Genomic DNA, 13,425 nt, shown 5'->3' with positions numbered 1-13,425 from the left:
GTGGTTTATTTGGTGAGTTAATCAGTATTTTTTTTATTTATTTAGGTATATAGGTAGTTTGGTGACTGGGGTGGGTAGCTGGTTACTTGTTTCCTTGGTTTGTTTGGTTTAGTCGTTTGAAAGGAGCGACTACATTCTTCCTTGATATATAATCCCGACATTTCCCATCAGTTAAAGTACCCGACTAGAGACCTAGAAAATTGACTGGTCTGTCTTTGAACATCCAAAATTCTTAGACCTGTAAGTTGATTTCCTTGCAGCAGCATTAAGCAACACAGAACATTCCCTGAGGGAGAAGCTGAGATACATGGCTTCTCTCTCCTAGGACACTGTCCACGTGGAGCCTGTCTTTGTCAACAGCACGAGATACTTTGAATACTGAAGAGACTTTCAGCCTCTGACTCGGGATATTCCTACGTAGAATTCTATTTGCTATAACAGAGAGTAAATCTTTCGCCGATGCAAATAGCACACTTTGAGTGGTAGCTGAGAGAGTTTTTGAAAGAACTGATTTTCCTGCAGTGCCATTTCATTCAGGCTGGTGCTTCCTCCGGACATTTCCATGTAATGATTTAACATTCTGGTAATCTTTTGCGAGAATATTGGCAGATTCCACGTACTATGGCGAATAGGCGCCTTTCAAAACGAAGACCGTATTTGTCATTGAAACAAGTGATATCAAATAGTATAATTTTTTTACTATGACGGTGTTGGTCTTGTGGATTGTAACGCCATATGAATTTGTACGTGGATACCAACGTCTCAGAGAAACGTACTGCATCCATCTCCAACATCGACATCGTCAAAGTCAAAGCCATAAGAACCTCAAATCTCACATAGTATGATGTTTTGAAAATTAAGCGAGGAAAGAATGTGAGTAGCCTGTGACCTATATTAAATATCCTGGTGATTGAAGGAATAATTAAATACACCCTCAGGATATGCAGCTTTAAGTGGAGTTTCGAAGCGGGTACTAACGGAAAGAAAGTTAGACGCTTTCCACTCTGTAATCGGCCTGTACAAAACGTTAGCCTAGTGCTTAAGCACCGCCCTTGAAGGCCTGTGTGGAGCGTTTATACAAATTTCCACGGATTCTTCACCTCGGATCTAGATGGAGCTTAGTGGTCAGTTTTCCGCTGTGCTTACTTTGCCACCGGGTGAAGAGAACCCTTTACCCATTGAGTACGCGTAATTCATCTGTTCCACTTCAAAGCTGAGAAATTAATGAAGGAATCACGAACTTGTTTGAAAAACCGCCTAAAATATTTGGATCTAGACACAGTCGATTCTGGTTATCATGAAAATTCCAATTTATTTATTTATTTAGACCCCGACTGATAAGAAATTAGGGCTATGTATTGTACTTCGTTAACATTTTCTTTCCAGCGTAACCGAGTTTCACGTGACATTAGATACTGTCACGCGACGCTCCAGTCAGAAAGAACGTTCCAACTCTCCTCTTCACTCAAAGTAAATTACGTTAGCCTGCAACGCCATAGAACATGTAATTAAGTTTGAGTACTGTCATGCTTCACGATTTCAAGAATATTTTCAGTTACCAGCCAGAATCTTGAGACAGTAACATTTAAACTTCATAAACAGTTTTTGTAGTGTACAATAAATAATGTTTAGTCTCGCGTACATTCCGATTTAAGCCATGTTTCTGGCAGCGAAACGAAACTTATACAGCATAAAATTCTATAGTAAATTATAGAAATATATGAGATTTTAAAGGATGCGAAACTATGCGTTTAAAATTTTACAGTGCTTCGATGTACGGCACATTTGCAACCAATGGCGTACAGTACGAGTACTCTGCAGCCTACAGTCAAGACTGAAATGTTTTTGTCCCTGTTCATGAGACGAGGATGCATAAAACTCTGTGTCATTTGACTATGGAAGGGAACAGTATTTAACAAACAGCCAGTAGCTGTTATTCTGGTCCGTAATAAATGGTTTATTCTAAAACAACTGGTCTTTTGGAGCGGAAGTGTGTTTAGAATATTAGATATCGCTTATTCTAACACGGGCAAGAGCGTCGCGTATGTTACGAAAGTACACGTGAGATATCGGTTACAGTTGTCACATTCCTGAAATTCACCGCCGTGTAGGCAGACCCACCAAATTCCGGGCGTTACATTCTTCTGCTGACACACGAACCATGTGACAAATGCTACACCCGACAACAATTGAGTTACTATGGTTTCGAAAGCAACTGGAATTCGTTTGTTTCTTGTCCCTCGTACCTTGATGGTAATTTAGAACTGAAGACAGTGCAGTAGGTTCCAAAAATATATAGTTGGATTCTTATTGTTTACAGAACTCTTCAGGATATTTTTCAACATTCTTATTTATTTCCCCTCTGCTCTCTGCCTTTATCTTCTTATTAATCTTTTCCTTTCCTCAATTTATGCATAGAGGACACTTGAGTTCTCCTTATTAACATTTTTTACTCAAGTCATAATCTTACGTTTATAGTTCCAGGTTCTCTCATTCTCGATCAATACATGTCGTAAAGAACATTTTATATTTTTTGAGTGATAATGTATTTTATGAGTTTCTGTGTACTCATCTGTAATATGAAAATAATTTTATATAATCCTATGAAAGTGTAAATATTTGTATCCTTCCTTTCGAAGTTAATTCTGTCGTTTTCAAGTTGTATACGTGACACTCAACCCAGACATCTGCTTTTGTGTGTTTTGAGCCACGAACATGAAACATGGTCTGTACTGATGTGTATAATTATTAAATTTTATTAACTGTAATTTCTCATTTCTCTACAGACATAAGAGAAAAGTGCAAAACTTCCTACCGTGCAAAACATCGCCACAGAATCGCTGCGACGTCTCTAACGGAAATGGCGTCATATATGAGGACCTCACCAACATCCGGCCGAGGACACTTCCTAACAACCGTGCCCCGGGACAGACAGCGCCTTCAATTGAAGTAAGTGTGGCTGTCGGGTGTTGAAGGTGTAGTAATAGAAAAGCATCGTGCTACATAAATTTTTGTATTGACGTAACTGCGGCAGATTCCCTTACTATGCCACATGCAGCATATATCAAGTAACTGCTGTTCCTATGTATCTAATACCATGCATTAGCCTCTTCCCGTGTCCTGTGAAGTTAATGTCCTGGAACATATTACGGTGCATGCGTTAAACTCTTTAATTGCAGTGCTCAGAACCGTGACGGTTGTAAGTGACCTGTCGAAATTTGCCGTTTGGTCGTGGACTAATTTCGACACTGATGAAATGAGAATATTTATGATCAAAGACGAATATAATTCTACAAACGACTTTAATTAAAACAACACAAAATCAGGGATCTTGAGCCTGCTTCTTGTTACTATTCACCGAATTGTTCAAAATTTATGATCAGTGGGGTACAAAGTACGATTTCGTAGATTTTACTTGAACATGATAATGGGTATAACCTAATTTTATTTAGAAGACTATGTAGAAGCAATATTTCAGCTACGTCGCCCAGTCAGTGAAACCATGGTAAATATATGAGTCAGTTCGCCTTTCGCCCTGCTTTGCCGTGCATGTTATGAAAGATTTTGCTGTTTGTTCTTTGCCGATTTGATATTTGTATAGCATGTGTGAAAATATGTTTCCGTTGCTCGTATGCTTTGCTTCAGACCGTAAAATCGTCTTCTATTGTTTTTTTTGTTTTTTTCATTTTCCTGTCATTCGGGAATGTAACCTCGGATTATTACTTAGCGCATATTGGGAAATTTCGACTCGTTTTACGAACTCTCCAGGATCGTAGCTATTCGTAAGAGCGGAAACTGCCTGTAGTCTGAGGTGTGCTTCGGCTGTCTTCTACAAACTGCCTCTCACTGTAGAGTGTAGAACTAAGCGAACAACGTAGGGTTACCTAATTGCTGCCCGAGGTCTGTTCAAATAAAACTACCAGCCAACGACCGACACGATACTGCAACCCCTGCCTTGCCTACCTTCACCACCCCTTCACCATTTCGCTACACAAGGGACGTTGGAAAGGGCGTGCATATTTTTTATTATTGTACAGTTTCTGTTTAAACAGTGACTGAGCAACTTCGCTACTTTGGAGTCGTTATTATCAAACAATCCTTTGCAATTAATGTCTTCCTCACAACGCCCTGGCTGCTACGTGGCTGGTACATACGTTAATCACTCATTTTGATTTGCATAAATACAGCATGTCTGAGGGATGTGCATTGTCTCCATATCATGTTCGATAACGAGGATGCCTGCTACGTACATCCAGACATCCATGTAATTTGCTATGGATGCCATTTTAAGCAAGGTAACCATAGTAACGAATGTGGTATTAGTAATCATGATGACGAAAATAATCATGGTAACCAACGTAACCTCGGGACTCCCCACCCAGTGACCTTGGAGAGCAGGAACACTTATAGGTGACCATTATTGTTCTATTTTAACAATATTTGGCATGTGTAGACAACTTTTAGTACAAATCTCCATTAACAAATGTTATGAAAACCCGTTCAGCCTGTTTAGATTTATACGCGTTCAGACGGATGGACAGACAGGGCGAAGCGAATATATACATTTCCAGTGATATTTCAGTGTAGTCCGATTTGTTTTTAACTTTCGTTTAAATATTTCAACGAGAACTGGTTGTTTTTATCAGGGAAATTCAGATAGTGAAACGGCAGTACCAGAACTATTATTTCCATCACATCGTATCGTCATAATTTTTCAAGGCATGACCGACAGGCTGTGTGCGTGACCATCCGATTGGCCAATCTATCGACTGACTGATCGACGACTAGCTAATCGACTAACCGATTGATTCAGTGATTAACTCGCTCGTTCGCTAGATGCGTGACAACGGCCAATGACCCAATTAAGTAAATAGTTAATTTCCTAGACCAGGTATACGCCAAACACTGTCGTCACTGTGAACAGATTGCTATACCAGTGAGCTAGACGGCTGACGACTTGATGATGTCAGATGGACTTTAAGTACTTACAAATGTCCGGAGTAAGTTAGTATCACTTCATAATGGAAATGATCTATATGTACGCCTGGCTTTCAATAATTTATGCCATTAGATTATTAATTATTTAAACAATTCTGTTCTTGTTTGTTTTTACGCCTGCTATTTTGTTTTTTGTTTTTTCGGGATGTATATTTGTGTGTCGGCTACCATAATGTTTAGTTTGCAAATCTGCATCTAGTTCAAATAATTATGAAACCAAGTTTTGTTTGTTGTGTGTTAATATATACACGACCACTCCAAACATAACATAAATATTACATTCACTTTTATATTGTGCTGCGGTTTGTTTTGTTTGGAACACTGATGAATAATGAAACAGCTTTCTCCACTTTATGAGTAAGTATTTAAAAAACATTAGCTATGCTTCTGCTGTTTTAAACACCATAGGCCTACTTCTAAACAACATAATTAGCTTCTGTTAATTATTGGCTTACTGTGTGATAGCATGCTGTTTCCATGTTTAAAAAATTTCGTATTTGGAACAGTGAAAATCTTCAAGCTTTGTTATTGGACATTTTTACTAGAACAGAATTTACACATATTAATCGAATAATTATTAGTAGGCTTGTACGCGAACAGTTAAAATGCGCGTATAAACTGTTTGACGTCATATCTGTGGTTTAAAAAAATAGTTAACTGCAGAGTCCATGCAGTTAAAAGGTCGAGTAATATTTGAACTGAGTAAAACTGCCAGTGAAATGCACAGTGGAACTAATCGTGTGCTGGAAACAAACAGTTTCCATTTTCTGTTTCTTTTATTTATTTAAGCACAGCTGAAGCAGACGTCAAACAAATAAGCCCGTTTTATTTTCCCATCTTCAGTTAGCAGTAACACCCAGCATATCAATCAGGTCAGTAGAAGGTATGACTGAAGAATGCACAGTTATTTTATTTACTGCGTGTATGGGTAACAGCATTTTAACTGATCGTCTATGGGGCACTACATTACAGCATCCGCTGACCTCTTTATACACTATACAGACAGAAACACGAAACGGCAAATAGATGTCATAGATCATTCCGAAGAAATCGTCTTGCAATATTTGAAGGCTGTGTAGGGACTGTGATTATAGTGTCAGTTATCAGTTTTACTTTCACGGATTCCCTAAACGCAGGCAAATTCATGTGGGTATTATTCTTTCCGTGATGAAGGACTGTATCAGAAAGGAAAAGAGACGATAGGGAATACTGGAACAATGACATTTACGTGATAACTTAAACAATTAATTATCTAATTTTCTGTAGGTTGGCCAGTACTTTTTATGGTTCCTAATATTAACAATAATTTTTATTATGCAATACAGTGTTGTAGAATTTGGATTTTTACATCAGTTTGTAGAACAAATGCATCATTGTGAGACTTAAAACTAATTTTTCTTTTATTTATACTTTTTTCCACCCGAATGATACAACCTAAAACTAGTGCACTTGATTTGAAACGCCTTATACTATGCAGTATCAATATCATTGTGTGTCTACGTTTTACGATAAAGTTAAGCATATTGCGTAGTGCCATTGTGCTGCTGGAAAACAAAGCAGTCAATAAATCCCACCATAAAGAAACACCAACCCTGCTAACCGTGTGAAAGGAAAGTTCAAATACCACAGAAATTTGCTCCTTTCCCACAAACAACAGATCATAAATTCGGTTGGTTCGGTTTGTGTGCATACTGAAATTCTTTGATTTCACATTGTTTAATTTTATTCTGTAAAAGTGACATGCCCCGTAATGAAATGATTTAAATTTATTTTTTGAAGTTGACTGTCATCTGGGTTGTTGCGCCGTGTAGTACCGACGTTTCAGAGATCCTTGCTGCCTCCATCATCAGGGCGATGGGTAGTTGTCGCGATATCAGGCTCTTAGTTACAGTTTTACTTGGTTGAATATGACTGGTGTAAGAGTGGCATAAGAAAACTCTTGCTTGCGTTGAAGGTAACTGTCTTCTAGGATAATGCGCCGTATAGACTCTTAGATATTAACCGACGTTTCAGAGGAGCTTAGTACTTCCATCATCAGGAAGATATCTAATAGTCTTTATGGTACAACATCCAAAAAGACAGCCATATTTATTTTTGCAGTGAGAACATGAAATCTCAGCTCGTCTACGCTGTTTCTGGTTTACTCGCTGATCACATGCTGAAAGTGATTATGTCATGGCGGCTACCTTGGTTGCCTGCACGACGCCTTAACAGCGATGCGTTGCAATCTCCCTTATAGCTGACTATTACATTGAAGAGCTTAGAGAAGGTGTACTCTGAGGCGGATTACCTTCTTTTACCCTTCTCATAAAAGTTTCTCTGATACTCAAAACTTGGTTCAAAACTTAAAATAGAAGACAGCGTCGAGTTTCCATTTCAAGTTATTTACAAAGTTTCTTCATACGAGCATTTTCGTTTTTAACGTTCGAAGCGATTTAACTTTCATGAGCCCTTCTTCCCATTATTAGGTTTACTGTTTATGGATCCCATAAGGTTTGTTCGTTTCCTTTTTACTTTTATTGTGACTGTTTGTATCGTATAATGAATAAAATATTTTTATAAACTTATGTGTAAAGGGCATTGTAGAGGAGGCACGACAGTTTATAGAGGAACGTTATTCTATTCTTATTGTAAATGTATTTTTTTAAATCAGTTGATTTAATTTGCATGTGGTTTGCGCTGTACAGCCTTAGTTGATATCAGTCCATCAGTACAGAGTGCAGCGTTATGTGCATTTTCGTGATGAAAATAGTTTTCGATATAATGACGGTGAAATGCTATTACTTATATTATTTATTTAGTGTTCTGTCTGACGACAGGTCCATATGAACAGGATCCTTCCATCCTTTTCTCGGACTGGGACCTGTTCATATACGTTCTTGGCAGATGATCCAGAAGTGGTTTGCCATTGCCTTCTTCTGTGTGTGAATGGAGTAATTGTTGGGATGCCACGGAGAAACCGGGGAAGCCCCCGGAGGAAAACTCCGTGTTGCCTAGACCACGGCCTTGCCCAACACAAGTTATAAATTCGGGCACCGCCGGGAATCGAACCCGGGACATGTAACATTATTTAAGAGTAAATGTTAATAAAACATATTTATAAGCATCTTAACAACAGTAAAAATTCTGCTGTGGTCAGATTATTTGCATTCCCTTACCCTTTCAGGGCCAAAACCTTTTTATCGTAAATCGGATTTATCTCAGTGCATAAGGGAGGAGGGGTTTATTATTTCCATGAGAAACTTAAGTGGGAAGTATGATGTCCTTTGTCCCTACAGTGGGAAGAATATACTTTTATTATTTACTTTGCTCTCTGATTTTTGTGTCGAACATTTCTAGTACGAATTTAGCAATGACCCGGAATGTAAAATAAAGCTGTAACCACGAAGTGCACAGATTGTTTAAGCGTTTTCCTATCCACGGAGTTCTGAAACACCCGAGTTGCGAATTATGCTACTAGTTTTCAGCCTCCTCCTTGTCAGCGCAGTTTATGTGTTTTTGTTGGTCTGAGGCTGCATTAACTGAGATGTTTATTTCTTTTCGAAACATCGATTCCCGATTTTCAACCCTTACCCCCTCACTCATCGCTCGTTGTTCTCCTTTTGTTTAAATTCACAGACTCACAAGCAAAGTCCCGGATGATCTATGCCTACTGCCCTAAATATTTACGTGTGTTTTAAACTGTGCTATAAAGTTTTACCTTCATTCAGAAAATAATGTATAAATCTTCAATTTAAACTACAAGAAGTAAAAGGTGTGGTTGGCTTTGTGCTTAATTAAACACCACGTCATGACGGCGTGGAGGTGAGTGTTTATCTTCACACCCCGGTCACTATACCCCCAAGTAAAGAACCCCTTGTTCCTATTTAATAGTATGATAAGTGGACCCCAGAGGCTGTCTGGAGATGGTAACGAAAGTAAGAATTTCTGTTTCTATCAGTAGAGGAACTCCGCTCGTTGAATTAGTAGCGTAGTCTTAGTCGCTTTAGTGACAGCCTCTGCAGCAACTGATGACTAAATCTGCTCTCTCTCTCTCTCTTTCTCTCCCTCTCTCTCTCTCTACCTACATGGGCCCTATATATATGGTCTTAAAAGGCTTGTATATAATTGTATTACCGAATGTCCCGTTGGCGCGGTTAGTTTCCCAGGTTCAAACCTCGGCCCGGAGACCGGCTATCTTTAATTAGGCTTTTCGTTGTTTTCTCAGTCCCTCCTCGAAACTGCCGGGATAGTACCTAAAATTAGGCCAATACTCCCCCCTCCCATTTCCTTTCCAATTCATTGTTTACTAATCATCTGATCATTCTACGCTAATTGAAAGTCCCGTTAAATAAAACAAAAATAAATAAATAAAAATAAATGGACAGTTCCATGTTTTGTGACGCATAGGCTTATTTTGCAGAGCCTCAAATTCTGTTACCGGTGATAATATCAGACAATACGTACCAGTGTTGACGAAATTGGGAAATAAATCGTGGGCTTGCTTAGCTAATTCTGGTCGCTTTTGATAGCTGAAAGACGACATAATGATGATGACATTAGGAGTTTGCAACATTGGACTAAATTTCTGTCAGCATATTTATTACATTTCCTGTGCTTTGATCTGTTGTATAAAGTTTTTATATCGTATTCTGAAATTGTTGTTTTAGTTATACGCCTGATTTAAAGTGCAGTGTCTTATTAATTTAAGTTATTTTGTGTGTTTAGTTTCGTATTCTTTTGTGGAAACCACAGGCGTGGAACGATCACGTTAAATTTGCATTACTGATGTATTAAAGAATTAATTTTATTCCTCTGGTTTTGACACAGTCGGACAAAATGAATGTAACAACACATTGGCTGGAGTTTCGACAGTAAACCGTAACGTTTATCTTCCCCGTCCTTAAAATGTACGTTGATTTGTGCACACCATTACACTTCATGTAGTCCCATTTTGCTGTAAGTTATTAGCCACAATAATTAGTTACTAGGACACAATGTGTAGGCGCTTGTCTCGAGTTACAAGGAAGATGGACATTTTAAACCGCATTGCATGTGTTTCCAACGATTAATCCCTGCCCCTCGTACTTTCAGCAGACAGAGCGACAATAGGAGAAGCAGTCACTTTATTCATAATTACAGGACGTACGAATATTTTAATATAACTAAAACACAACGGAGCAGAGCCCTTCTTGAGAATCTGATAGTTTCTCAGCTAATCAAGATATTTATCGGCTTTTATGGAACCCAAACGTTCATTACCGTGTTCACAATAGCCCACAGCGGTCCTCGTCCTGAGCCAGATTAATTTTGTCCACACCCTATTGCTCTAAGATCTATCTTAATATTATTTTCCCATCTGTGTAGATCTTCCAAGAAGGTCTCTTTCCTTGAGGCTTTCGAATCAAAATTTTGTAATCAGTTGTCATCTCTCTCATGTGTGCTAAATACCACGATTTTTCACCGTCTTAAATTTTTGTCTTAATAATTGGTGGATAATTACTCTGAATTGGAAAGAATAGTTCTTCAAGGGCATTGTACATTGTCATCATAACAATTATGAAAAAACTTATAAATATGTGCATTTGCTAGACTAGCTTGAATTTTGCCTCACCTGTTTCCCCAGGCTGTACATTCAAATTGCTAATTATAAGCAAGTTTGCAGGGTTTTTTTTTACATAAATACACCTTGCTTTTATATATGTTGTATTTTCTGATTCACGATTCTGTTGCTAAACAAACTTAACTTGCAAATAGAGTTAACTCTTGTTTTCTGCTTCTCCTTTTCGGTGATTCCACAAAATCATTCATTCTTGCAGTACACAACTTCCAGCTTGAAGATGTTTTTATTAATTCTGAGGAACTAGGAGATTGAATTGTTAGTGAGTGACAGGTTATTTCATTCTTTACAGATGATTGACGTCAAATCTGGGGCTAACTACAACAGCGGCTTCCCCGTGCTTGGTAACGCCACCGTGTTCATCTGTCCACCTCCTCGTCCCGACCCTTACTCGTCACAGGACCTCTACAACCCGGTGTATGAAGAACTATCCAACGGTGAGTGAGAGTTCTGAATCACTTGTGATGTAGACGATACTGCAACTTTCAAAGAAGCCAAGTAATGACTAGTTGCAAGAGAAACTAAACCTTTTTCTATCATGATAGAGCTTTTAGGATTATTCGTCAACCCTGTCCGTTTTAAATAATTAGGCAATTGCTAGACACGTTTTAAGAAACTGTATAGTGTTGCCAACAGCGAAAATTATCATGTAATAGCCGTTGACAGTTATCATATTCTGATAACATTCATTATAGTTGTCCAGACTTAAATTTGTAAAGCAACCTCAAGCGAGTCATTCCTTCCCCGCATACACTGTCGTTTATTGCATTTTGTTTTCACTGTGTATATGGTACCAAAAACGGCCACAGGGAGTTTATTTGTGACGATCAGGGTCGGGAGATCGAGGCGAGTCTGAACCAGACAGCGAGGGTGCAGTCCCCGCCCCTGCAAGTGAAGACGAGTTCGCGGAAGACGAGCTGAGCCTAGGCGGGGAGTGCGAAGGCAGTTCTCAGCCGCCTTACCCGCAACGCTTCTCCGAAGACATGGAGAGGAGCGGTCACCTCAACTCCGGCACCAGTTCTCTCCAAGGCTCGACCGGCAACGACCTCTGCCGTGATCTTGACTCGTCTGACGCTGACGACCGCAGCAGGTTCCTCATGAACACTACTCTCCCAGGGCTCGGGCTGGGACCGGGAGGCAGGAACTTCAGCCTTCCTCCGGGATATCGAAACCGAACTTCTCGCGGGCCGCAGCCTCATCAGCACCGTGGTCAGCACGGAGCACCCGAACAGCGGCGCCCCAGGAGTCTGGACCGGCGCCGGGGATGGCGCAATAAGAGCCAACCGCAACAAATATCACCTCAGTCGCCGGCCCGGCACCAAGATTGCGGCGAGTTTCACGAGGGCATCTTACTGGATGCTTTGTTGCAGCTATACCCCAACGTGATGACGAGTGGTGGCGGTGGCACACCCAGATCAGGGCGCAGTGGTAGCAACATCGCCCCCCACCACCACCCCCTGGCCGTTCCCAGCGTGGCGCACAGGCTACCTTACATCCTACAACCCCAAGTCCCACCCCCGCCTCATCGTAATCACGTGGTCAACCCGTACGAGTCTGTGCCGGTCCTTAATCATCTCCACCAGCATCACCACGGCTCTGGGTACAGTCCACGGCAGCCGCAAGAGCTGTTCTCCACGTTTCGGCGTGGCAAGGCTCATAGCCAGGACTCTTCTTTCGGCTCCGATTCGGGCTATAGCAATAACACAACATCCAGAGGACGAAGCTCAAAAGATGCGCACAGACTTTCTGCGCATAGCGGAGACCTTGCGCTGTCATAGTAGTGCGCGTACTCTACATAGTTCTTTATAGTAACGCGCATGTAGAAGACAGCTGTGCCTGTGTAAGGAGCACTCCCGTAGTATACGCATGGGTCAGTGTTACGTATCACAGAAGATTCTACGTATTATTTCTAGGAACAGCAGCACCGACCTTGAAACTCCCGGTAGACATTGATATGTGTGTGATCTTGTGTGCGTGAAACTGTGGGGTTTTAGATCCGTAGAGGCATCCACCTGTCCTGATATAGTCAAAATATGTGCAATGACATCACACGCACAGTATGTTCACAAAAAACTATGTTGCCTTTCATCTTTTGTATGGCATCTGTCTTTGTTGTTGTTTTACGCCATTTTAGTTGAAATAGTTGTGAATCTGAAAGAGACGAGAATTATCTCTTTATCTTAAGACAGTTATTCCAATATATAGTCCATTTCTAAATAATTCTTCCATAATTTAAGAATGATAATTTAAAGGGACAGGTTGGTAACCCTGATTTGTCGAAGTGTTTATATTGAGACTGAAATAACAAACATTTCTGGCTATACGTATATATCCATCAGTAGGTATATCAGTGACATTATTTATTACTGAGACTTGATTTTTGAGGTATGTGTGTCCTTTAGACAAGAAATTCGATAAATAAACTTTATGTACATATTATTCTCGTACGCTCTTATACATATATTATCATTAATCAAATAATTGTGATCTCTCGCCCTATTACCCTGTGTGCATCAGGATGGTACCCATTTGCAAAGTAGAAAATGCAACTTGAAGAAATCTTGCAGAAATATAACATAGAAGTTTGAGTAAAAATATTAAACCTCTAACATGTCCGATGTTTAAAACCAAATACAAGCAGGGTTTATTCTCAGTAGTGATTTTTCTATAGAAGTTGAAACGAAAACTTCTCGCTTTTCAATCCTGTGATCTGTGGCTTGATTCCAGTACATTTCTATGACTTAAAGAAAAACATAATAATAATAAAAATAATAATAATACCAACAATAATATTGTGAAACGATAATATACATCTCTCAGAACTTAGC

At 39.6% G+C, this 13,425-nt stretch overlaps 1 protein-coding gene across 5 annotated transcripts in view; it reads left to right on the top strand.

Annotated features, from left to right (window-relative positions):
- The window catches only part of pxb (putative Hedgehog signaling attenuator pxb), a 243,404-nt gene extending 230,368 nt beyond the window's left edge, over window positions 1-13,036 (top strand). For all 5 annotated transcript variants that reach the window (XM_087358168.1, XM_087358167.1, XM_087358166.1 and 2 more), the window contains 3 exons: window positions 2,787-2,949; window positions 10,890-11,034; window positions 11,429-13,036. In XM_087358168.1, the coding sequence (XP_087214294.1) occupies window positions 2,787-2,949; window positions 10,890-11,034; window positions 11,429-12,375 (1,255 nt within the window). In that variant the 3' untranslated portion in view covers window positions 12,376-13,036. The remainder of the gene's footprint in view (window positions 1-2,786; window positions 2,950-10,889; window positions 11,035-11,428) is intronic.
- Window positions 13,037-13,425: the final 389 nt, after the last annotated feature.

The sequence above is a fragment of the Zootermopsis nevadensis genome, unplaced genomic scaffold, assembly GCF_977971745.1.
Source record: "Zootermopsis nevadensis isolate Lab colony 2312 unplaced genomic scaffold, Znev_1.0 Znev_ptg000029l, whole genome shotgun sequence".
In the NCBI taxonomy this organism is placed as follows: Eukaryota; Metazoa; Arthropoda; class Insecta; order Blattodea; family Termopsidae; genus Zootermopsis; species Zootermopsis nevadensis.
Note: the sequence above shows the minus strand (reverse complement) of the source record. Positions and strands in the feature narration are given on the sequence as shown.